The 22,907-nt window shown below is 44.0% G+C and overlaps 6 protein-coding genes across 12 annotated transcripts in view; all 6 read left to right on the top strand.

Moving 5' to 3' along the window:
* LOC131878890 (abnormal cell migration protein 10-like) overlaps window positions 1-5,106 on the top strand; it is a 30,265-nt gene extending 25,159 nt beyond the window's left edge. For all 6 annotated transcript variants that reach the window (XM_059225033.1, XM_059225035.1, XM_059225034.1 and 3 more), the window contains one exon: window positions 1,647-5,106. In XM_059225033.1, the coding sequence (XP_059081016.1) occupies window positions 1,647-4,823 (3,177 nt within the window). In that variant the 3' untranslated portion in view covers window positions 4,824-5,106. The remainder of the gene's footprint in view (window positions 1-1,646) is intronic.
* A 138-nt stretch (window positions 5,107-5,244) lies between these two features.
* On the top strand, window positions 5,245-6,397 carry LOC131878891 (uncharacterized). Its single transcript, XM_059225036.1, has 3 exons — window positions 5,245-5,432; window positions 5,625-5,996; window positions 6,086-6,397. The coding sequence occupies exons 1-3, from the start codon at window positions 5,372-5,374 to the stop codon at window positions 6,313-6,315; spliced, it is 663 nt and encodes a 220-aa protein (XP_059081019.1). The 5' UTR covers window positions 5,245-5,371; the 3' UTR covers window positions 6,316-6,397.
* Window positions 6,398-6,728: 331 nt separating this feature from the next.
* On the top strand, window positions 6,729-9,416 carry LOC131879079 (protein quiver-like). Its single transcript, XM_059225285.1, has 3 exons — window positions 6,729-7,074; window positions 7,132-7,284; window positions 8,934-9,416. The coding sequence occupies exons 1-3, from the start codon at window positions 7,026-7,028 to the stop codon at window positions 9,164-9,166; spliced, it is 435 nt and encodes a 144-aa protein (XP_059081268.1). The 5' UTR covers window positions 6,729-7,025; the 3' UTR covers window positions 9,167-9,416.
* A 1,233-nt stretch (window positions 9,417-10,649) lies between these two features.
* LOC131879080 (uncharacterized) lies at window positions 10,650-11,586 on the top strand. The gene is made up of 3 exons (XM_059225286.1): window positions 10,650-10,806; window positions 10,878-11,030; window positions 11,101-11,586. Exons 1-3 carry the CDS (start codon window positions 10,734-10,736, stop codon window positions 11,295-11,297), a joined length of 423 nt encoding a protein of 140 aa, XP_059081269.1. The 5' UTR covers window positions 10,650-10,733; the 3' UTR covers window positions 11,298-11,586.
* A 143-nt stretch (window positions 11,587-11,729) lies between these two features.
* Window positions 11,730-14,443, top strand: LOC131879077 (TLD domain-containing protein 2-like). Its single transcript, XM_059225282.1, has one exon. It carries the CDS (start codon window positions 12,655-12,657, stop codon window positions 13,465-13,467), a length of 813 nt encoding a protein of 270 aa, XP_059081265.1. The 5' UTR covers window positions 11,730-12,654; the 3' UTR covers window positions 13,468-14,443.
* A 3,640-nt stretch (window positions 14,444-18,083) lies between these two features.
* LOC131879078 (uncharacterized) lies at window positions 18,084-22,288 on the top strand. Of its 2 annotated transcripts, XM_059225284.1 has the most exons (3): window positions 18,084-18,392; window positions 19,457-21,016; window positions 21,115-22,288. In XM_059225284.1, the coding sequence occupies exon 2, from the start codon at window positions 19,511-19,513 to the stop codon at window positions 20,147-20,149; it is 639 nt and encodes a 212-aa protein (XP_059081267.1). In that variant the 5' UTR covers window positions 18,084-18,392; window positions 19,457-19,510; the 3' UTR covers window positions 20,150-21,016; window positions 21,115-22,288. The 2 variants fall into 2 exon arrangements, with proteins under 2 accessions (XP_059081267.1, XP_059081266.1); XM_059225283.1 differs by lacking the exon at window positions 18,084-18,392 and having other exon boundaries at window positions 18,811-21,016.
* The last annotated feature ends 619 nt before the right edge of the window (window positions 22,289-22,907 follow it).

The following is a 22,907-nucleotide window of genomic DNA, read 5'->3' as shown; positions in this document are numbered from 1 at the left end:
TTGAAGCCCTAAGTACAGAAAAGGAGCTGATTCCACACAGCTGTGTCAAATGGAGAGAAATCTGATTCACTCACCAAAGTGTACGGCTCAGAAAAGTGCGTCGGCACATTCTTGGAATTCCTCCCAATGAATGTGCATGCATTCATCGCCCACTCACAACTAACTCGTACCTACGTACGTACTACTTGCCCCTCCATCCATTGGGATCTGACTCGCTCATTCAATTTTCCGAGAATCCACAGATCAGCCGTGCCAAATTGAGCTTGAAATGGTGGGTGTAGGTATTTGATATAGATAGCAATGACTAATTAGGACCAGGCTCACGGAACTCGAAGCGATAATTTATATCGACGTTTGTGTCTGGTCCACGGAAGACGGGGATGATTAATTCGACCAACGATTCACTTTACATGCTCTTGAACGACATGAGGTCCTTCGTCCGAGACGAGAGACAATCACGATCCACAGCCAAACGTGGAAGTCAATCTAACTAACTCAGTCAGTTAGTCAATCTTTCAGAAGGGTTACAGCACACAGAATAGACTGTAACCCTATCCGTTCAAGCATTTCGAGAGGACGCGAGGTCTTCCTCCTAAACCCATGTAAACTGCCACTCAGACCAATCAAGTGCGTGCTTGTTCACCTTGTTAAGATTTCAAATCACGTTTTTAAAAAGAGAAAGAGAGGGAGGGGAGCCAAACTGACGGAACCTCATATTTTCATACTTACTCACATTTCCGAGTGCAATTGGGGCACGGTATTCAGCGCCTAAAGTGCACGAACTCAATTTGTCAAAGTGCAGTGTGGGTGCTTAGAATTCATTCCATGAGCCATCTGAGCAAACATTAATTTTGAGGTTAGTGTGTCGCTGTTGCTCGAGACCACGGTCATGTGTAGTGGTAGAACTTGTACCAAGTGTAGATGAATGCAGATTCCTCCTAATTTGAAGGAATGGGCACGTCATTGACCGAAAGCTTCTCTGAAGGTGATAAGGTAGAGAGAGAGAGAGAGAGTGCTTTGAGAAGAAGAGGATGATTGAAATTCTGAGAAAGGATCAACAAGCCCTTGGAGACGAGGAAGAAGGCGAGGGTGAAAGAGTCGAATGAATACCGCAAACACCACAGCGTAAACACTCGTCTTCGTCGTCTCCTACGCTCTTCCCTGGTCACTTCACATACTCGACGAGGTGTTTTTTTCTCACTTAGTTTTCGTTCAAAAATCGGGCTTTCAGAGCTGTACCTAAAAGCTGGACACCGTGTGAGCAATGTGATTCTCCCCTCCTTCTTCGAACTGGATTTGGTAATGTGATGTGGTGCCAAGATGTCGCGAGATCACCTTCCTCATTGTCTTGGCATGACCGAATGGGGATGACGGCCCGACATCACAAAAAGGATCTATTTATGTGGGGAGATGTGTCATTGAAACATTTGATTCTTCTGAGAATTCATGCTAAATTCGCCATTGCATGAACAATAAAATGACGGAGAATTTATGGAATGTCTACGTGTGTAAGGAAGGTCGTTGAAAATTGCACAGCTTTGGGTGAAAGTTATTTCGGCGTACAATCCCAAACCACCTTCCCTGACACGATTTCCTTCAGGAAAGGCCAAATCCTTGTGGTAATGTTATTTTGTCTTTCATTTTAGGACTTGGACCAATTGAGACCTTTAAATGACCAGACCGGCAGTGGCGACAATACGAAACAGTCGTCCAGCGTGGTTCGTCGTAAGCCCAAAGCCCCCCAAGACCGAGCACTTCAAAACCAATATCGGTGCTCTCTCATCAATTTAGAAAATACACAAGATGAGGAGCTAGATGCGATTCTCGACGAGCTGAACGTGCTTGGCACACAATTCGACGAAGAAATTGCTGTGGTAGACAAGCAAATGACTGCCTTGTCAGCACCTGATTCGACTCCATCCTCTTCAAAGGTCCTTAATGAGAAGGAAGGGTCCTCGGGTTCATCGAGTAGCGGCCTTCACTCCCGGTCAGACTCGGGAGGGTCCGTAGATGCAAGCGGTAAACCATCCTCAACTAATCAAAATGGCAATCAAAACGGACCTAGCCGGCTCCCGCCGGGTCAAAGAACCGATAGTCCCGATAATGATTCGGCGTTTTGTGACAACCTCTCAATGTTGTCCAGTTGTTCGGCCTCGTCAAGCTCCCGGACGGACCAATCGAAATCGTCTAGCGGGGTCTCTAGCACGACATCGCCAACCTCCTCCACCAGTCCCGACGAGGAGGCCAGAATCATCAAAGCCGAGAAGATGAAGTTGGCCATCGAGAAGATCAAAGAAGCCTCCATTAAGAAAGTTTTCATTAAAGTGTTCACTGCGGATGGTTCTGCAAAATCTTTGCTAATCGACGAACGCATGAGTGTAGGACACGTGACAAGAATTTTAGCCGAGAAGAACCACGTGAAACTCGACCCAAAATGGACCTTGGTGGAACTGGTCCCCGATCTCTACATGGAAAGGGTTTATGAAGACAATGAAAACTTGGTCGAGAATTGTCTCATGTGGAAAATGGACTCAAAGAACACCCTTTGGTTCATCGAACGACCCGAGAAATTCGATCTCTTTGTTCGACCGGAACTGTATTTATTGGGAACGAGCTCGTCCCAAAAAGGCGAGCTACTGGAAGAGCATTCCCGGCAAGAGCTTTTGGAGGAATACTTTTCAAGCTCTGGAGTAGGTGCCCCTGAGTTGGAAGGATTCGTCTGGCTGAAATCTGAAAGCAAGAAGGCTTGGAAAAAACACTACTTTGTTCTCAGATCTTCTGGTCTCTACTATGCTCCAAAGGATGGCAAAAAGTCTTCGAAGGACCTCATTTGTCTCTCCACTTTCGATGTGAACCAAGTTTACTTTGGTGCAGGATGGAAAAAGAAGTACAAATCTCCTACGGATTTTTGCTTCGCCATTAAGCAACCTCAAATTCAGGCAAAGGCTCCAAAATACATCAAGTATCTTTGTGTGGACTCTGACAGAGAGCTTCAACAATGGGTAACAGGGATCCGGATCGCCAAGAATGGCCGACAATTGTTCGACAATTACCGAGCCATCGAAGAAGAAATCACTCACGCAGACATTGACCTTTTGACCTCCAAAAGATACTCTGTCAATTCGCCAAATAGTCTTCAGATCCCGTGTCCTCTTGGCACAAATGGAAGATCTCAAAACGACTCATCGAGTCCTGCCAGAACTCCATCATCAGAGAACAAGAGCCTGGATTCAGCTTTGTCGAGTGGGATTGTCTCTGACATGTCCCAATGCTCCGGACTTCCGAGTTCCTCATCATCCAGTGCTTCATTTCAAAACAGTTGCGAAGGATCGTCAGAGACTTCAAGCTCCCAGAATACCCCGGTAAACACGATTGAACGAGGTGGATTACGAAGATCCATGTCAAGAACGTCCAAGTCTTCCTCTAGCAGTGGATGCTTGAGCGACAAATCTAGTCTACCTGGAGGTATCGAACACGGTTTCGAGAGTGACTTTCCAGCGGGTGGAACAATAAAAAAGAGACCAACCGTCAGTCCCCGTATACCACTGACGTCAACCACTTGGGGTATGGTACGGGATAGTGATGAAGAGAGTAATGACCCAACCACACCCAACGTTCGAGTTGGTGGGGGAGGCACCCTGTTGAGAAGTGCAGTTCGTCAAAGCTTCCGGAAACATTCAAGGTCAGGATCCGACATGGGACAGTTGATCCGCACGATGGGCTCTGAATCCCCGATTCCAAATCAAACTGTCATGGCTGAAGTTCATCAGCATCCTTCAGACATTGATCCCATGAGTGCTGAATTTGAATCAAGCTTTGGCAACGATGCCCTAGAGACATCACTTCATGAAGATTTACCACTGCCCCCTCCACCCCGAGATGAGAGCCTGGATCGGTTAAGCCAATCCACAATGGATGATTTACCACCTCCACCTCCTGAATTGATTCCAGAAATCAATCTCCCTCATCACCGACCGCCATTGCCACCTACTTTGAGCAATTCCAGACTCCCACCCTCTGGTCGACCCGCTTGCGTCCCGCTTCCTCCATCCTTGAAAAAGTTCTCACCTTCTCCATTGTCATTACCCAAACGATTGGGAAACACAACGAGAAGAATTTCCTTCGATGACAATGTGCAACTGATTGACGACGACAGTCTCTCATTCCAAAGAGCCCCCAATCCCAACAAGCTCTACCCAAATGGTGCTAATTGCAGTGAAGCAGCTCCGCCCAAAGAGTTCATTAGTCACCTTCAGCAAGTCATGAACAAAAAGTGGCAGATTGCCGAGAAATGTCGTGTCAACACACATACCACGCCCCAACAGGTTCTGGGATTCCGGGACGACGTCCAGCATATAGTTGGGACACCACAAGATTATGGTCGTGACGAATCTGTGGGGGCCTGGGTGCTCCAGAGCCAGCAGTTTGCTCCCGAACCCGGTACCATGAGTGAGCCCTTGTACGCCATAGCGTCCAAGAGCACCAACCCAAATCAGTCTCCATGCCACTATGCCCCCTCCAATGCCCCCGCGCAGATTCCAGGAGGTCGGCCAGTAATTTTGAGAGAGCCAACACCCGAATTTGATCCCTATTCGACCTTGCAAGAGGTTCGGAATGGCCATGAAACTCCGGAGAGGAAAGATGTCTCCAATTACAGCACGATCAATTTTGTTTCTCCCCCCGGGATGATGAACCGAATGTGCCCATCACCTCAACTCTCGCCATCACATCGAGGCTCGTTCCGATCAAAGGCTACACCACCGCCTCCACCACGAAGAAGTGAAAATACACAATTGTCCTGCAACCCACCATCCCTTATGTGAAGACACTTGGAATGGGAGTTGTGTTGAGGGTACATTGATCGTCAATGTATCGTATTGATACTGTGATAAGCCTCGTCGATGCATTACTGTAACTCGTAAATTTATACCCAATTGTTCCTTTTTCACGTCGTGCTCTAAGCGATTGGGCCATTTTGTTCATGTAATCATACTATTTATGAAGCCTTTTGCCAAATCTAACAAAATGTTCTCATTACTTTTCCCAATGGTGCCAATATCAGGTTCAAAGACATGAATTGAAATACATCGTTTAGAATACGATAAACACCGGTGTCATACTTTCTTTCTATCCATTCAAGTGGAACTTTCTCAACAAGCGAGGGATCCGACGTTGTTGGAGTTGCCATGAATTTGGGCCCTCAATGCACTGGAGAAAGGCCAAGGACAGCCAGGCAAATCTCCCTTAACGACCATCAAACATTGCAACCACCAACAAGCCTATCGTGTGGTCAGTAGTATCTGATTTCATCTCTCTAAAGAGAGGGCCATTTTTCTTTGAGAAGTTTTCCGAGCCAACATATTTGGATTCAATGGCGTGGAAATCACGGCAATGGGACTTTCCGTTACTCGTTTCCGTTCTTTTGGTTTCTCGTAAGTACTCGTCCAAGTTTGAAGAACAAGCAATGCACGTTGAGTCTTAAAAATATGACCCCCACAAAAACCCCGTTATGCTGCTTTACCGTACCAAAATTGATAAACAATACCATAGTCCAAAAAAACATTTACTGCACTTGGTTACAAGATAGAAAGTGAACTTACATTTAAAGTGGCCCAAACCTTCAGATTGTTACGCGGCTACGGATGAAATATCTAGTAGCAGTACTGCCGCAGCAATGGCCAGCTCTGATGTGGCTAGCTCGAGCTCTGCGGCACCCGTTACCACGACCACCACCACTACTACCACTGAGAAGCCCTTAAATGACCGGGTGCAATGCTACGCTTGCGGGCAATCCATGATCGACCCGACCTTGGACGGAGAAGATTACTACGATCTAGAGAAACTCCAACCAAACCAAGCACCAGGAGCGGGCAGCAAAATGTACAACCACACTTGTGACATTATGGACCGCCTGGGTGCCTCGTCTCATTGGATCCGTACCTGTCCTGAAGGAGTTAAGAGTTGCTTCTTTGCCGAGGGGACCTACGAGTTACAATGTTAGTATTGCCAACTCAATTTTAGCCTCTGTCTCATGGGGGGTTACGCCTCTTCTCACTTTTTTTCACCTGAATCTCTTACTTTTCAGCTGCAATATTTCGAGGATGCGCCGGCGCCAAGTATCCTCATGATAAGAAGTGTGACCGAGAATTGCAAGCGGTTCAAGTTGTGGCTGGAAAGAAGTCGGTGGATGTGGAGGTGTTCCTTTGCTATTGCAACGAGCAGGTCTGCAATCTGGAACGTGGAAATGCTAAAAAAATGACTGCTGGTCTTCTTCAAATCCTGACCGTGTTTCTCTTGGCGCAAGCTCTCCACTAAAAGAATTATGTTTCTTCGATTATCCCAAACACGTTGATAGCCTGCTCATGAACAAATTTTGAAATAAAACTTACTTTCACAATTGCTATTGTCGGATGTGTTAAAACATAGGTGACGTGCAAAAGCTTGTCAAAATTGCAACCCTCGGCAATTAGTCCCCTAAAAAACTTTGTTGTCCTATTGTTAGTTTTTGAAATTAGACATTATATTTTAAGATGTCGCAAACACCGGTTGACTTATTTGTTCGACAGAAGTCCCCGATAACATGTAGTAGAACATCTCGCAGTATAAAACCCGAAAAAGAATAAAACAACCTCGGAATAAATCAACTCGCGTTTCTGCGCAACCTCACATGTCCATCTATCTATTCTGTCGTCGTTGCTGAAGAGGATTTTGAAGCGCGGAGAGAGAAGGAGCAAAGCGAGGAGGAAAAGAAGTTTGGTTTCGTACGCAATCTCATTCGTTGCGCGAGACAGGTACTACTTCTCTTTCTATCCAGTACGTACATATGAAGGGACCTCTGTCCGGGCGAGAGACCCCATCAGGCATCTAGTACAAAGTTTCCAAGCATCCAAACAACCCAAACGTGCATGCTAACTTACTCGAGTGAGGTTCCCTTATGCTTTATGTGTGTTGACACTTGAATGGTGGGCGGAAGCTGCTTCATCAAAGTCTGAAATTGTTCCTCGACAGCCACTCAGGAATGGACCATGGAGCTGTTCACTACTGGTCTCATTCTGCTTGCTCTTATTTCTGATGGTGAGTCCACATTTTGCATGCCTTTAAAACTCAAACAACTAACCATTCCAATTTCAGCTTGGGCCATCTTCTGCTACAAATGTGAAAGCTATCGGGATTTCCGATGCCTGGATCCCTTCGACTACCAACCTCACATTCAGATCAACTGTGATTTTGAGCACTTTGTACGGGACAGAAAGCCAGTGTTTTGTGAAAAGACCACGGAATTAAGTGAGTTGAATAACTTAGGGATCTTGATTTCCATTCTGATAGGAAGCCAAAGACGTTGGAGAAATCCAGGGCTTTAAAACCAACCCAAGCGGTGATGTTCCCAGTTTCAGACCAAAAACTGAGGAGTTATTTCCTTCTGTACCTAAGGGTACGGCACCCACTGAGATAATAATAAGATACAGCTTTAGTAGGCTTAGTTTTGAGCTCAGAGGTAACGAATAAAGTATTGCGTGTATCTGGCTTTCAATGGTAATGAACGCTAATTGCATTTCCGAGGCAAACCATCTTTTCCAAACACATGGCATCACTTCAATCAACTAGTTCGTTAGTCCAGGAGATCCCCAATATATGTTGCATCTAAACCTAGAACCAGACCTTTCCACTACTGAACTTTTGCTTCGCGGGACATGATGTTGACCATTAAAAGAAGATTGTTAGATGATTTCATAAGGAATGTATAAAAGAAACTAGCACTGGTAAGCATTTTCTCAACCCTCGAGCGCAGACAGAACTAGATTTGGCAGGCTTTGGGGCAATGGCAATCCTCCCAATTTCACGCTTTTTTGGCTCTCCCCCCCAGAACAACATTGCAGATATGTGAAGACGTGAAGAGTGTTCCACTTCGTTCCCACTCTTTGTGCCATCTTCATTTTCATCCATCCCGCCCAAAGCCAAGGAGAAAACGGCTTTTTATCTGTCGCATAAATCACAATCTCATAATTTCCAAGATTGTCTTTGACAAACAGGATCTTTTTTGTTTTATTTTTCTGAGAAGGGGAATCGTTTTCACTCGAAACCATTTTCCACCGTTTGTACTCCAAAAGTTGAGCCACATTTTGGGGTGGACCTGCTTTCTACAATTATTGGGGAACATCTCGGAGATTTGATAAATGTTTTATTGTCATAAACAATTCCTCTCGAGCCCCCTTATTTCATCCCCTTCAGTGGTTCTTTTTTCATTGCGATGTACGCACGTCGTACATACAGCACGGCTCTGGGTGGAAAACTCAATTGACGTCTGTCTTCTCATCATTTTGAGGCGCCTTCTAAAAGCAACGAGTGCGAGAAAAGGACGGCTAGTGAAGATTTTTATTCCCAAGATCCTCACTTGCTATGATGAATGCCCATTGTTCAGCTTCTCTCCTGAGGGTTGGAAGAGCTCTCTTGTTGTCTAGGAGGCAGTATAGGATAGGTCACTTAATCATTTCGTTCTGACTTTCGACGGTCTATTGCCAGTTTTCATTAACTTTTTGTACCGCATACCTTTCTCCAATGTCTTCTTGCTACTCGTTCAGTTCCAACGATGTTGTTGTCTTATTAGGGGAATTAATCTCATCTTTGGCTTAAGAGATTTCAATGTTCTGTTCCAAGTTGAAAAGAGTATCCTCCAAAGAAATGAGAGATGGAACGAAAAATTTGTATGTCGTGATCCACTCCGAGCCTCTTGGAGAAAGTTGAACAGACCAAACTTTTTCATCTGCCCCTAGGTTCAAAGGTTTGGGGGGGGATCCATTTGGAACATTAGGTGGAAAGTTGTTTGTCCTCGCTGTGTCGCCAATGGTGCAAGTTAATTAATGCCAGAGCACAAACTTCTGGCGAGGTTCCACTATCTGATCCATGCTGACTTTTCCGTTGTTTGTGCATTTTAGTCGATGGCGTTTACGTGACCACCCGAGGCTGTTCCACGAGACAGTGGGAGGATGTGGATCTATACGTGGATCATCGCAACCAAGACCTCCGTTGCTTTCGACGAGGAAGTGTGGAGCATTGTCTTTGTTCCACGGACAGTTGTAATGGGGCAAATCACTCGGTGGTTTGCACCCATTTGACGATCCTCGTCTTGAGTGTCTTGGTCCCACTTCTAGTCGCTTGGAAACATTAACATCATGGCATCATCTGCCTCGTCCCAAGTCCACACCCGAGGACAATGGACCACAAATCAATTCCTTGGGATGTGCTTACATACGAAAACGAACGAACATATACAACTACTCCATAACAAAAGGACTGAGCCCTATCCATTATCTTGCCTTGGTTAGTTGTAGGAAGACTAAACCGCATAGGGAAATTATAGGGATCCGCTTGGTTTTCTCCATGTAAAGTGAAGGCAATAAAACTCTAATATTGACGCATTTCCTGTCTAAAGTAAAGGAGGAAACCTGGATATGTTAGGGTAGTGGTAACAGAATAAAGAGTTTTTAGGAAGCACCCTAGAACACCGACTGCATTGTCCCATTCCCGAAGCTGCGCTTTCCATGTTTATCAGAGATCCTTCAGAGATATCCCAGGGGGAGAGGGGGAGGGGCTAACTATGTACATGGATGGTCAGTGATAGGGCATAGCAGAGCTCGTGACCATTTCTTGGCCTGTTATTGGAAACGGAATCCCTCTAGGTTTTACTCTATGACCTGACTCTCCAATCCACTTTGTGGAGCAATTGGAGCCACCACGTACGGGAACCGATATGAACGACCAAGGCAATCCCCATTGTTAGGACGGTGCCCGAGTCTTTTCATCTAGATAAGGTCAGCTCGATGGGGATTAGAACCCCACGTTCAATTCCAGAAATAACAAGGCCTTGCTAGATAAAAGTATGTCGGCTGAAAGATCACTTGGAACTTTGCCCGAGGAGCTATCTAAAGTAGGACTATTAGGGAAGTGCCATTTTGATCTCTAGAGGTGTTGAAAGATGCTTCAACTTGGAGAAATGTTGAACACCTCATCTTCTGTCTTTTAAGTATTGCATGAGCACGTGAAATTGCAAAACCGTCCCCACAACAAGTTCTGCACGAAATGAAAGCTTTGAATTATTAGAAAGTGGAATAAAGCCCAAATTGATTTCAAGGTATGGCCTTGAAATCAACAATAGATGGCAATTTTCAGAACTTCATCAGCTATTGATGTTGTTCAAAGTTTCATTTATTTTGCACCAACAAAAACAAGCTCCGGAAGCTTTGATCTCATCTCTAAATTCATTGACAGTCTTTGACAAATAGCACAATAGAAATGTGGTGCATTTTTTCAAAACTTAATGAAACGCATTTCTGCATTCAGATGAAACAATCTGAACCTTTAATGGTATGACAGATCATCAACGTTTTCGAACAAACTCAATTAGCTTCTGGGAGATATGTTCCAAAAAAGGGCCCTCTCTTTGCCGAAACCACCATTTTTGGTGCTGTAATTAGGAAATATCTGAATACCAACAAATATCTGTGTTTAGTTCAAGCCAAGATGTATGATTTGGAGATAACTCATCTTCTTAATGAATTTTGCGAAACTACGAGAATGAACGCATTATGTGCCTATTCAATGTACAACCCACCGTAGAATGAGAGGTATAAGGACATTCCTAGGCTGCTTTCTACATGTTTGACAATTGACCCAGAAAATCGATTAAGTCCCCATATCAAGTTAAACGTCCCACAAGTATTCATTCCAGTTGAACAATGACAAGACTGGGGATCTCCTCGCAGATTATTTGGATTTACATGTTCTTCCATTGGAATGGCAGCATATCAGGTAAGCGCATAAATAGTTCCTTTTAAATTGGAAGGTCAAGAGCGGTTTTGAATCTAGTTTCCAATACACAGCTCAAAGTGATGGCCTTCAATGCTATGAATGTGGAGAGGATTCGAGTTTTGGATCGTGTGCGGATTTTTCGACGTCAGACAAATATGTGACCGGGTGTCCAAGCCAATATCAGAGCTGCTTGACCACTGTCGGTTCTTTCGGAGATTTTGAAGGTAAATCAAGTTGGTTAGGAGTATCATAGGGGGCGGTTTCAATCACTTCCTTTTTCTTTGTAAATTTTAGTACGCTCAAAGAAATGTGGGATTGGAGCCGCTACAAATGCTTGTAGCTCCATGGAGATTGGGGGAGCTATGGCCACGGTTTGCAGTTGCGAAGGCTCTTTATGCAACCTATCGAATCCTGTGATCAGCAGCAAACTTCTCATGACAATACCTCTCATTCTATATGCCACTTCTTACTGCAGTCACATTTATTCGTAAAAGGAATCATGAATGAGACAAAAAATACCACTGTCAAAAATGGAATGAACATTCTTTCACGAAATATTTTACAAAGCTTCACGCAACCTTTCAAATATGACAAGTGTTGGAGCTAGGGATCCTGGATGTCAGTCGAAGAGCTAATGAATCTTGGTATGTGGTTCGAATTTTTCTTTAAAAAAACGCCAATTAGTTTCTTCATTAATCAATTTACTCAAGCCGAGTTGTTTCACTTGAAGTCGTTGATTAACGTTACAGAAATGACATTCGTTGACGAAAGGGGAAAACGAATAACTTAAAAAAACGGGGATCAATGTCCAATACTGAATGCTCTTTAGCTAGTACGAGTCAAAGAATACGCACGAGGTAACTTATTATTTTGGTAATCAATATTGCGCCTGTATTCTCCGACATAAATCCCACTTAAGTTGGCTACGAGCAAGATTGAGTCTTCCACAGATTATCGCCCGAAAACTCGTGAAAGAGGACGCGGGAAAGGGCGCGAACATCCCATTTAAGGCCCATGTTCCACATGATGCCTTTGGGACCCTGGCGTTTTTACACGAACATACGCTCCTTTCAAGCAAGACGGAAATGGGCCTTCATGCGTCTGCGTTCCCCCTTTTCCAAGAAAACCTCGGGATTCTGTCTGAGCTCAAAAGAAAGTGGATCTGGAGGAGCAGCATAGGAGGAAGAATGCGTTTCCATCTGTCGCTCTTCTTCTATGGAGGTAGATACTCGTATTATGGAGTCAGCTGTCGCCAAACGGCGAGTCCGCTCGATTTTCTCTCCCGATATCTGTGGACTTTGAGCAAGGCCTGCCTTAAGTGAAGCGAGCAAAGTCTGACTGAGGAGGACTTGCTACGAGACTGAAGGCCCATCACTGGTCCAGCTACTGGCCTTGTTCTTTTAGGAAAAGAGGGCACTACCGTACCATTGCCGTAAGTAACAAACGCAGGAACCAAAACATCCAGGGATCTGCAGGCTTAGGATTCATCTGCGCAATTCGGGGAAATCATCTTACATGGGCAAGTTCTGGTCCACACACGGTTGTTTCTATCGGCTCCTGAGTTGGATGATCGTCTTGTTTCCATGTCAAACTGATTCCGAATTTCCTCAGTGGAGTGACAAGCAAGACCCAAGCAAACCATTTGCCATCACGTGACGTTATACCTTGTTTAATCCTTTAATTAGCGTTGTGGCATCAGTGTGATTGGTGAGATCTGAGCTTTGTCGTGAAACCACTTGCTCAAAGCATATGCAACCAAGCCATTGAACTGCATTTATCTCCGAACTTCAACCTTCCGTCCCAAAGCCAAGAGTGACATTTATACGTTGAATTCCTTGACCAGTCAACATGGCCAAATTCTTTCATGACTCGGTAGACTGGTTTCGGAAATCCTTTTCCGAACATGACGGCATCAGACAAACCAATAGTCTAGATCTCCCGTCCCAAGGCTCTTGTCAAGACAGCCCGACCCCAAGAAAGCCCCGATCCATCAGCACGAGTGGCGTACCTGGATTTGGACCCTTGGACTCGCTGGACGAGGGTGATTTATATATGATGCCCGAAATTGACGGAGAGTTGTCCATATTCACCGAGGAAGAAGTGGAAGCCTTATGTCACCATCTCCCTCCTCGTCTTAGCGGTGCTTCTTGGATCCTTCGTTTTTCGACTGAAAAGGATGGATTTTCTTTGAACAGCATTTACCGGAAACTCGAAGATTTTAGGAGCCCTACCCTCTTGGTGATCCACGACACCCGGAACTTCCGTTTCGGCGCCTTGGTCTCTGACTCATTTCGTATCCTGGAGTCCTTCTACGGCACCGGTGAGTCCTTCTTGTTCCGATTACCCATAGGAGAGACGGCGGACTCTGATGCAGAAGATTTGTCACCTACCTCAGGCGCACATGCAGATGAAGATCTGGAGGATTCTGAAAGCAAACTGCCCAACATACAAGTTTGGAGATGGTCCACTAAAAACGAGTATTTCATCACTTGTAGTCCTCAGTCGCTTTCCATCGGTGCCGGAGACGGACAATTTGGTTTGACCATTGACAGTGACCTACACCATGGTCGAACCGATCATTGTGCTACTTATGATAATGAGCCCTTGGATCCCCATAAGGATTTCAACGTAAAGTCTGTGGAAGTATGGAACTTCCGCTAATAAGCGCTTACTCTTCAATTCCCATGCCCAAGTCTCATTGTGTCAGATCAGCTAAGCACTGGAACTCCGTTGCTTCCAGCGTCCCACCCAAGGTTGTTTACCAAAACCAGGAAATGTGTCAATTTATTTGATTGTCTAGAGCTTATGGCCTTATGCTTAGCTATACCATTGACCCGTAGGTTGTGCAACCTTGTCATTTAGTCATTCGTCGTCGGCTAAAACGGTTTGATGTTGAAAGGTGTTCATTTTAAGTTCAGTCCGACGCTCAATCCTACCTAGCAACAGACCCGGTGTTCGCCTTCAAAGAATTAACAATGAGAGCACAATCTCCACCGAAATTTGTCCGTGTCATTGTTCCAAGCATGATAATTGTATATAATAAGTGCCAAAATCAGTAGCCGTTGACTGTGAATAGGACACTCGCTTGATGCCCCTCAGCCAATCAATCCGATGGAAAAAAGCAACTTCAAAACTCCGACAATGGAATTCTCTCAGAACCACAGAAAGCAACCAATTGCCTTCAAATTCTTCCAAAATCGAATGTTGGAAACTCAATCTGTGAGCCGAATCATCTCGGACCAATGCAATCCCATTTACTCGTACCCTATTTGAATTCCTTTCGAGTACTCGAGTCGAGTGCTTGAGATGACACATTTTTCAGAAATGCCAGCCAAGTGCTTGGTTTCCTCGACTTGGAGAGTATTTTCCGTTTACATGGCGAGACGTTCAAAGTTGGATCTTCAGCGAGAAGCTTGCCCAATCACAACCAGCTTTGAGTTCTTTAGAGATAATAGCGAAGTCTGAGTAGCCAATTTATATCAAATGCACATACACGACTACAATTATAACTATTAAAAACATACTTAAGCTAACAAATAGTGAGTGTAAGCGATATATTGTATTACCTATTGTATGGTATTAGTACATACATAGTACTGTGCGAATGACCATTGACAATAAAGTGTTCCCGAAACAATTGAGCGTTCTTCGTTGGCTTTGAACTTGAAAACAACTTCGATCTACTCCCCAGCTAGATCAATATTGGACTTGAGGGCCAGAGCTTCCATCTAGACTCTTCAGGTTAGATCTACGTATATCCGAGGACTTCACTCAAATTGGGTCAATAACTCATTGGCCTGGGAGAAAGCCACTCGCTTTTATCGTTCCAGTCCTCACTTGCGACGCGAAGGACTCAATGAAAAGCTACTAGTATGGTTCGAGTGCATCTAAACAAACTAAAACTGACTCGAACAAAAACACTTTTTGAGGTCAGACGATGGTCGCGTTTTCTTGGCTGAAAGATGTCAATGGGACTCGAAAATGCAATCTTGGAGGGTGTTTTTCCTTTGGATCTGCCTAATGTATCTCATTGAGGTTACTGGAAACTCATTAATTGAGACCAGAGGCGTGGTCCTGATTTGTGCGCATCCATTCTACGTTCTCCTCGAAATCCATTTGTCTCTTTTTTGCCTCTAGATGTTCGATTATCCGAGGATCTTAGTTCCAGACGATTACCCTGACATGGTTTTGGCTCAAAGACCAAAGGCTATCGAGTCCGTTATGACGGGTCGATCGTTTGAAATGAATGTCATGTCTTTTCGTCATGGGTTTCTGTTTTTGGGGAAAGAACCTTCGCTCTTTTTCAACGTAGGATTGAATGCTTCTCGATCGTCTCTTTTGTGGAATCAATTTATTCCATCTTCAAAGTCTTTCCTCTTTGATGAAGTTGGCATGTCGTATTTTTAGAGCATATCCTTGGACTCAGCTTAATGATCGGAGGCCATACGGTATCATCTGTCCTCCAATATGTGATCAAATTCCAGAAGGCCTTCTATGGCTGTAATCCGTACGTAATTCACATTGACAGCCCTCATTTGTTCCACGCTTGATCCTGCAATAAACGGAACTGGCGTTGTAACCTGATCTGGCCAATGGCAATAACAAGAGCGAACTCATCAAACTCGGAATACATTAACCATAGTATATAAACTCCCACATGCACCCTCTACGTACATAAGTGGGATTATTCTGTGAATCGACATCTAAGGGAGGAAAATTACAGTTCTATTAAAAACATGCACCATGGACCTTTTTGTTGGTGTTAAGAAAATCAACGAGACCTATTCCTTGGAAAGATATATGAAGTGATGATTTAAGTGCCCCACTGTCGGTTTCCCACGGATTTGGTTTCAATCATGATAATATTTCTGGGTTGAAGCGTTGTTATCCGAGAAAGGTGGCTCACTCAAATTAAATGTGAAGTCACATTAAAACTATGAACCATTGCATTTGTACCTGGATACCTTTGTATTTGATGGTGGGTATTTTTTATGTATTTGTGCCACTAAAAGATGATAGTTATAGGCGCTTATTTTCTTATGAAATGACCCACTATTTTTGGTCTGAACTCAATGCCTTCATGTCACAGCCTCTCTGACACAGGTTTTTAAACTTAATTACTCTAAAAGTGAATAAAGTTTTGACTGTGTGCGCGAGATTTACACGTTTACTGATAAGATAGAACTGTGTGTCGTTCAAGTAAGCATGTGTAAGGATGTCTGGGTGTTTGAAATGATCCTAGTAGAGATGTGGCATTTCAGTTGAAAGTGGGGCTTCCGGTGTATGGAGACCTTGTTGGGTTTGCTTTAAAAATGTTTGGAACATATAGCTTTCCTTGGAAGGGGATCTTCGAAAACATTCTAATTGGAATAAGGTTGCCAAGGGAATTTTGAAAAACTGAGAACATTTCGAACGCCGAATCAACATACATACTATACTGACATTTTCCATTGGTGACAATCGCCCGGGCCAAATCGTAGATGTTTCAAGCTCTTATAATAACTGATGTATGTATATATTTATTATCATTATTCCTTGGAATTGGAATGCTCGAAAGTAATACCGAGCGTCTGGTTCATATCTTTTTTTTCTTGAGAAGGTGATAAGACCGTTACTTCCCATCCGGAATGGCATGGTAGATATTGAAAATAAGCAAAAACGTTTGGGCACCTTCCTTGCATGTTTGAACAAATCATAAATCAATTGAGAATTCCATGTATAGAAAATTGGTAACACCTAAATGGTTCTTGGCATAAAGTATGGCAAATATAAAAGAATACAAACAGGAGATCCGCAAGGTCATTCAGTCTGAAGTGTAAATTGCTCACTTTTTTAATTGCAAATATAAGCATAAAGTTCCAGCGTCCCAGCTATCAAAATGTGCCCGATTTGCTTTCCTTCACTTAACTGTATCGACCTTAGCTTTTGGCATGTAAAAAACCATCCTTTTTGTTAACAACTCCTGATGAGCACTTTCTCGTCACAAAATAAAAAAGTTGAAGCCTCCTCATTAAAGAATTTCAGAAGCAGATTAGACTTTATTTGATCAGAGGTTGTTTCCAATGCCAACAAGAGCCAAATAGCTTTTGGGTCACTGATTTTGCTGAGCACTAAGAATTCCGAATAATGATGACTCTAACAACACTTGCTTAGTCAAACTCTATATTGAGGCAGATCAAGAAAACGAATAAATTGATCATCAGCTTTCCAAAATCTAGAGCCATGGGTCTTTGTGGGGCAGAATATATGAATGATGCCAAGAACATGTCAAAGCTAGATTTCACGAGGGTTGTTTCAAGATAAAGTCGTTTCTTTTCCAAATCTGATGTCTCCAAAATCCTCGTCGGGTTTCAAGGATTTTTGTCGTCCAAGGAAAAAGCTACCAACATATTTTTGAAACTTGACCTTAGTTTTAGGCTATGTTCATGTATGTAAAATACTATTGTACCATAGAAACAACTATCAATTTTCGAGATCCAACATAAGGAATGAACAAAAACGAGCTCTAATGGATTGCTTGAACCATCTTTTTTATGGTAGTACAATTGCATTGACCATGAGGAGTTCACTTTCTGAGTATGTGTGAAGTTAAAGCCAACCGATATTCCAGACTGAACCCACAAAAGATATTTTGTAATCCCAATTCTACAAATACAGTCTGGATTTGACGTACGCTGTTGTAAGCTAAACATGTGGAACAGAATCCCCCTGAAAATCTGAAGTATATACCTCACCCTCTTTGTATAAAGTGTTGAAAATCCCAAGGCTTTTTGCACCCGGCGTTTGTTGTTCCATAAATGATTGATAGACATGTGCGTTTGCCTCTTGATAGAAAATTTTTTTCCACTTAATATCAACGTTCCCGATTTTCGTGCCTTTTCATGCCTGGAACCATCACGTCACACCAATTACCGGATACCCCCCTCTATTCAAATTTTGTTCCATACAACCACCACGAAACCGAGGTTTGGATCTGAGGATCAAGGCGCATGAAAACAAAAACGACGACGACGACGACGACGACGACGACGACAACGAGGACGAGGACGAATCAGTCGTTAAAGAAGAGGTAGTGGTGGCATTAGGAAGCGTAGAGCCCATAGCGAGACCACAGAGGTCCAATGGAGCACAGTCCTCGACTCTGGTTGTTCCCTGTCTTCTTATTTTTCCCATTCTGTCGTTCCTTGGCTTTGGTCCCTTGGCTCGAGTTGGTCGGTTGGCTCGTGGCTGAGTCGCTTGGATGGTTGGTCGGTTGGTTGGTTGGGTGGTTGGTTGGTTGGGTGGTTGGTTACTTGCTTGCTTGGTGGGTGGGAAAGGGAACGCTAACGGGAAGTGTGCTCGGCGATTTTGTGCGTGCGTGTTAACGCTTGCGTGGATTGCTGAGGGCTGGAAACGGTTCATTTCTCTGACGATATGCGCATGGAATGGAACAGATTTTCCTGGGGCCAACAACCCACAAGACACGAGTGATGACTACGACATTGATGATCAACAAGTGGAGCAATTCCAAGAGTACTTCAAAACCCCTTCAAGTTGCAAACGAAAAAGATTCCGTCAGTGTGCGTGCTTCTGGTCAAATATAGTAGGTGAGTAATGGAACAATTGATGGATTTGAATCCCCAAGCTCGTTTGTCAACGGGAAGGGGACTAACGGTATAACTTGAGCGAAGAACCAAAGATTGGCCTCGAAGATGCCTCATTAAGTGTCAAGTAACTATTAAGGGCGTCATCAATGATAGAAAGTTGGCCGGTAGCCACGTGAGATCGTTGGTTCACGACTTGCCCATCAATGGCGTTTTTTTGTTATACAATAGCGTCAGTTCCAGGCATCCCAGTTGTGTCTGACACAAAACGAGGCCACGTATGACGCGTTGCTCTACTTGGGAAAATGTCCGTGTCAAGAGCAGACACATGAATATTTGGCCAAATATGGTGCAACTTGTTGATAGATTCAAGTGCCTTTTTGAATTTAAGTTTAGTTCAAAAACGGAAAAAAATATCAAGGTCTGCAAAATACAGATGGAAGATTGACATTTTACGGTACCAAAATTAGTCCAAGATGAGTTATTCAAATTGTTCTGATTAAGAGCCAAGACATGTTTGCCACAAACGAAGTGCATAATATTTTCATTCTCACGTTCCCACCAGATTAATCCGAAGTGCATAGAGCTTGGAACAGAAAAACATCAAAAGATCTACAATGTTAGAATGCGAGCAAATTAAAAATTCCTCTTTCAAGTATTTAGTTCTCTGCCTTTGGGGAAAAAATATTTGAAAGGACTGGAACAACGAGTGAAATTGGGAGATAAACATGTGATAAAGCAAGTGCCAGTGAACGGATGGAATTGCAAATATGTTGACCTTTTCTGTCCATCGATGAATAAGAATTGGTTGTCAAGGCTCACCAGCAGACCAACACTCATGGAACGTCTGTGATATAAAACTCATGGAACGTGTGTAATATCTGAAGATTCGAGGCAAGCCGTTCGTTTTGTTTCATTCCATAGATAGAGTGCACGGTAACGTGAAGGTGTCAGTTCTTGACCTTGAGGTTGGACAAACTTATTCTTATTCACTTGGCACAGAGCACAGAGAGTCTTTCCATTGAAAGTTTTCTCATTTTGTCTTTGTTCTTCTTTACATGTTCAAGTTACCGCTGGGTGGAGCCCCCGAAAAGAAAGGTTTGTCTTTCACCAGATCAGCCATGGAGGATTTCAGTGAAGCCTCCAAAGCTCCTCGATCAACCTCGCCCAAGAGTTCTGGCGACGGTGGAGGCAGCAGTGGAGGACACGTCTCGCCTCATTCCCCTCACACGAGCAGTTTGTGCCATGGTTCTAGTGGGCGGATCCCGTCCCTCGTGGATGCACGACGATCACAGGCCTTTCAAAATTTGCAAGACCCAAGTAAGCAGCGGAGCATGTCCGTGGTCACCAATCCCAAGTATGACGTCATCGAACGCATTGAGCGGGGCAAACGAAGCTCCTCCGGATTCATGCGCAGCAATTCCCTACAGACCCCGTCCGGCTACGGCACGGCTAATCGACCGGCAATCCCCACGGGTAACATGCTCACCGAATCCCTAATGGCCGCGGCAGCCGAGCGGAAACGGAAGAAATCTGTGGCGGCCTCCATTCGGAACATCGTGAAGGCCGAGGAACGCAAGTTCGACTTGCCCTTCTATACAATGGCCATCGTGTTGGTGGTTGTGATTAGTTTGCTCATCGTGATGACTGTGCTGTGGGTGAATGCTGTGAGGGTTTGCCAGTATGCACGCTGGATTACCCAGATCAATGGGACACACACTAATCAGACCAGGTTTCCACTGGTGGAGGATAAGTCCTGAATGGATGGTTGTGCACAAAAAGGGAAAGCCATTGTTTGCCAATGCTTCATAGAAAATAAATGTATTGTATAGGACAGGGGGATTACTAAGCACCCGAAATGAGGCTAAATTTTCTCGGGGAAGAATCCTCTCGTTGCGTTATGTACATTTACCATTGCCTAAGTAGAAGAACACGCATGCTTATGAGGGAGATTCAGGCAAAGTAGGTTTGTCAACCACATTTCCATGTACATGCTGCTCTTCATATTATAAGTATTGAGTATCTTAAGTGAATGGAAGGATCCATGTACCACAATCATACATTCATTGTCATGTGGGCCTTGTTTTCCATTGTTCCAAATCTTATTGCCAGTAATATTTATTTATTGTTTATTTTCATTGTCCTTACCACTCAAATCACCCAGGGGAGGTAGAAAGAAATTTGATTTTATGACAGATGCCAAATATACTGTATCTAGTGTTGCCATGTAAGTGAAGCTCCCCCAATTTGGTACTTCTCGAATTATAAAGTACTATCGCCATTTCTTCCCTACATCGATAAGACAGCACACTTCCGTGATTTCATCTAATGCACCTCAATACAAAAACTCTGCCTCGAGAATGCCCTTTTTGGCGATAATATGCAATAATATGTGTAATGTTAAGGTTCCCGGCTTCCCAGCCCCTTTTAGCAAAAGCTATTGTAAAATATTGGACATGAACTTCGCTTCTTTTTTCAATAGGATGCTTCGCAATCAGTGGAGGCCTCACTACGAGTTTCAGTTAGTGGTTTTTATGGCCAGATAATAGATTACTGTCTGGCAGTCCAATAAGACCCACAATAAACCACTTTGTCTCCTGAGATGAGAGGGGTTCCAATCGAGATGGGTAAGCCACTGAAATGTCTTTCTTCGGCGTACTTGTATGGAAGGGGATACAAACTACCAACCCAACCAGATGACATCATTAACCTTCATTTGTTTTAGAACAATGGATTGTCGTAGAGAGCCTTCCACAGCTCTAGGTGGATCATTGAAGCTAAAGAATCTCTCTGAAACAGCCTTGAAGACTCAATACGCACCATCGTTTCCCAAATCAATCTCTGTCACGCTTTGGAAGTGAAAAATACCGCCATCATGCTCATCATCTCGACCGACGAGTCCATAAAATCGAATTAGTTTCCGTTCAGACATGTCTCCTTGGTGCTTTCGGGTTTTAAAGGCTCTCTCCGATCTCCAATAGGAAGATTAAAGACACTTGATTCATTCATCCGTTCCATTTGGGAAATTGGGATTAATAGTTTCAAGCTCCAGTCTGTCTCATTACGTTCTTTTCCGGTGGCTTATTGTATCCCTGTCTGTATTCTTCGTATCGCAATTTGATTGACAGACTTGAATCTATTTTGGACTGAATTGTAATTTGACATTTATTGACTGAAAATTTAGAGCCACTCAAGCTTCGGAACGACGTCATTGGTACGTAGTTGAGCTTATGAGTTAAAATATGATTACTCACCAAGGAAACCCGGAATTGGGTTCCACAGCTTCTTCCCGGATGCTTGGTTTTAATTATGGTGAAGACGGATGGTGGTCTCGAGAAATTCCTGCCTCAGCTCTTCATCAAGAGACAAAAGCAAAACTTAAAGGGAAGCTGGCAATCTGATACTGGAGCAAATAACTTTGATGAGGGAGTTGTTCTCTTCCCGAGAATTGGGAAAGTTCCAAAGGTACATGAAAATCAAAGATAGACTCTCTCAGGATATTTGGGGCCAGTTTTGTACGTAATCCATGCCAATCAAGAGGAATAGAGGAAGTATTCCTGAACATTTCTACTTTCAATGGTCCTTATCTGTTAGATCAGGTGAATGGTGACTGGAATGAAAATCTGTGAAAGGGAAGGAAGTTAACTGAAATGTCAATTGCTTTCAGTCATTCATTATATCCAAGCATGTTCCAGCACCATTTTGAAAAGACTTGGTTGGGGAAAAGCTTGAGGAGAGCAGAAAAGTAAAAAGTACACACATACATAGGGTACATAACGTTTTGTACGTAGTGCAAGAAGGTCATTGGTGGACAAAGTTGCGGATCATTTCCCGCAATATGGATTAGTATCATCAGGGGCCGAGAAAATATTTTTTACCAAAACGTATCTTTTGTAATGCCTTTGATCTTTCGGAAAATAAAATGATGTTTTTACTTCTTTGGAGTTTTGTTTCATATTTTAGAGTGTAGTGCCCGGCAACCCTGGATGTTGGGGCCGGTTAATAAAGCAGTTGATGCACCGAAGAACTTCGTGAAATGGCGGGAGTTTTCGCATCTGCCTTATACGGCTCGGATGGTAACCCCGGACCGACCACCGGGGCGTCGGCGAACGGATATTCTCAAGCCGCCACGAATGCCGTGAGCGCCCGTCTGCCCAGATTTCTTGACTTCAACCCTGAGTTGTGGTTTGCCCAGTGTGAGGCTGTTTTTGAGCTCTCTCGCATCACCGCTGAGAGGACCAAATTTAATCATTGCGTCTCGTGCCTTGAGCCTGAGGTGTTACGGAAAGTGCAAGCCGTCATCAGAGCTCCCGATCCTGACGCCCCTTACTCCTCATTCAAAGAAGCGCTGCTTCGGGCCACAACCAAGTCTTTGCCCCAACGAGTGCAGGAGGTAATGGACTTGCGTTTAGGGGATCGCCGTCCGTCCGACCTTCTCCATCTCATGGAGGAGTCTTGGCCCGAAGGGGAAGCCGACGGTTCCCCAGTGTTTAGACAGCTGTTTCTGCAGAAGCTACC

This window comes from Tigriopus californicus, chromosome 4, assembly GCF_007210705.1.
Source record: "Tigriopus californicus strain San Diego chromosome 4, Tcal_SD_v2.1, whole genome shotgun sequence".
NCBI classification, from domain to species: Eukaryota; Metazoa; Arthropoda; class Copepoda; order Harpacticoida; family Harpacticidae; genus Tigriopus; species Tigriopus californicus.
The sequence above is the reverse complement of the archived record's forward strand: the minus strand, read 5'-3'. Positions and strand labels throughout refer to the sequence as shown.

Coding starts and splice junctions, on each gene's coding strand:
- LOC131878891 (XM_059225036.1), top strand. CDS start 5,372: ATGGCGTGGAAATCACGGCAATGGGACTTTCCGTTACTCGTTTCCGTT. Junction 5,433..5,624: donor TTCCGTTCTTTTGGTTTCTC/GTAAGTACTCGT, acceptor CCAAACCTTCAG/ATTGTTACGCGGCTACGGAT. Junction 5,997..6,085: donor GGGGACCTACGAGTTACAAT/GTTAGTATTGCC, acceptor CTTACTTTTCAG/CTGCAATATTTCGAGGATGC.
- LOC131879079 (XM_059225285.1), top strand. CDS start 7,026: ATGGAGCTGTTCACTACTGGTCTCATTCTGCTTGCTCTTATTTCTGAT. Junction 7,075..7,131: donor GCTTGCTCTTATTTCTGATG/GTGAGTCCACAT, acceptor TTCCAATTTCAG/CTTGGGCCATCTTCTGCTAC. Junction 7,285..8,933: donor TGAAAAGACCACGGAATTAA/GTGAGTTGAATA, acceptor TGTGCATTTTAG/TCGATGGCGTTTACGTGACC.
- LOC131879080 (XM_059225286.1), top strand. CDS start 10,734: ATGACAAGACTGGGGATCTCCTCGCAGATTATTTGGATTTACATGTTC. Junction 10,807..10,877: donor TTGGAATGGCAGCATATCAG/GTAAGCGCATAA, acceptor TCCAATACACAG/CTCAAAGTGATGGCCTTCAA. Junction 11,031..11,100: donor TTCTTTCGGAGATTTTGAAG/GTAAATCAAGTT, acceptor TGTAAATTTTAG/TACGCTCAAAGAAATGTGGG.
- LOC131879077 (XM_059225282.1), top strand. CDS start 12,655: ATGGCCAAATTCTTTCATGACTCGGTAGACTGGTTTCGGAAATCCTTT.
- LOC131879078 (XM_059225283.1), top strand. CDS start 19,448: ATGTTCAAGTTACCGCTGGGTGGAGCCCCCGAAAAGAAAGGTTTGTCT.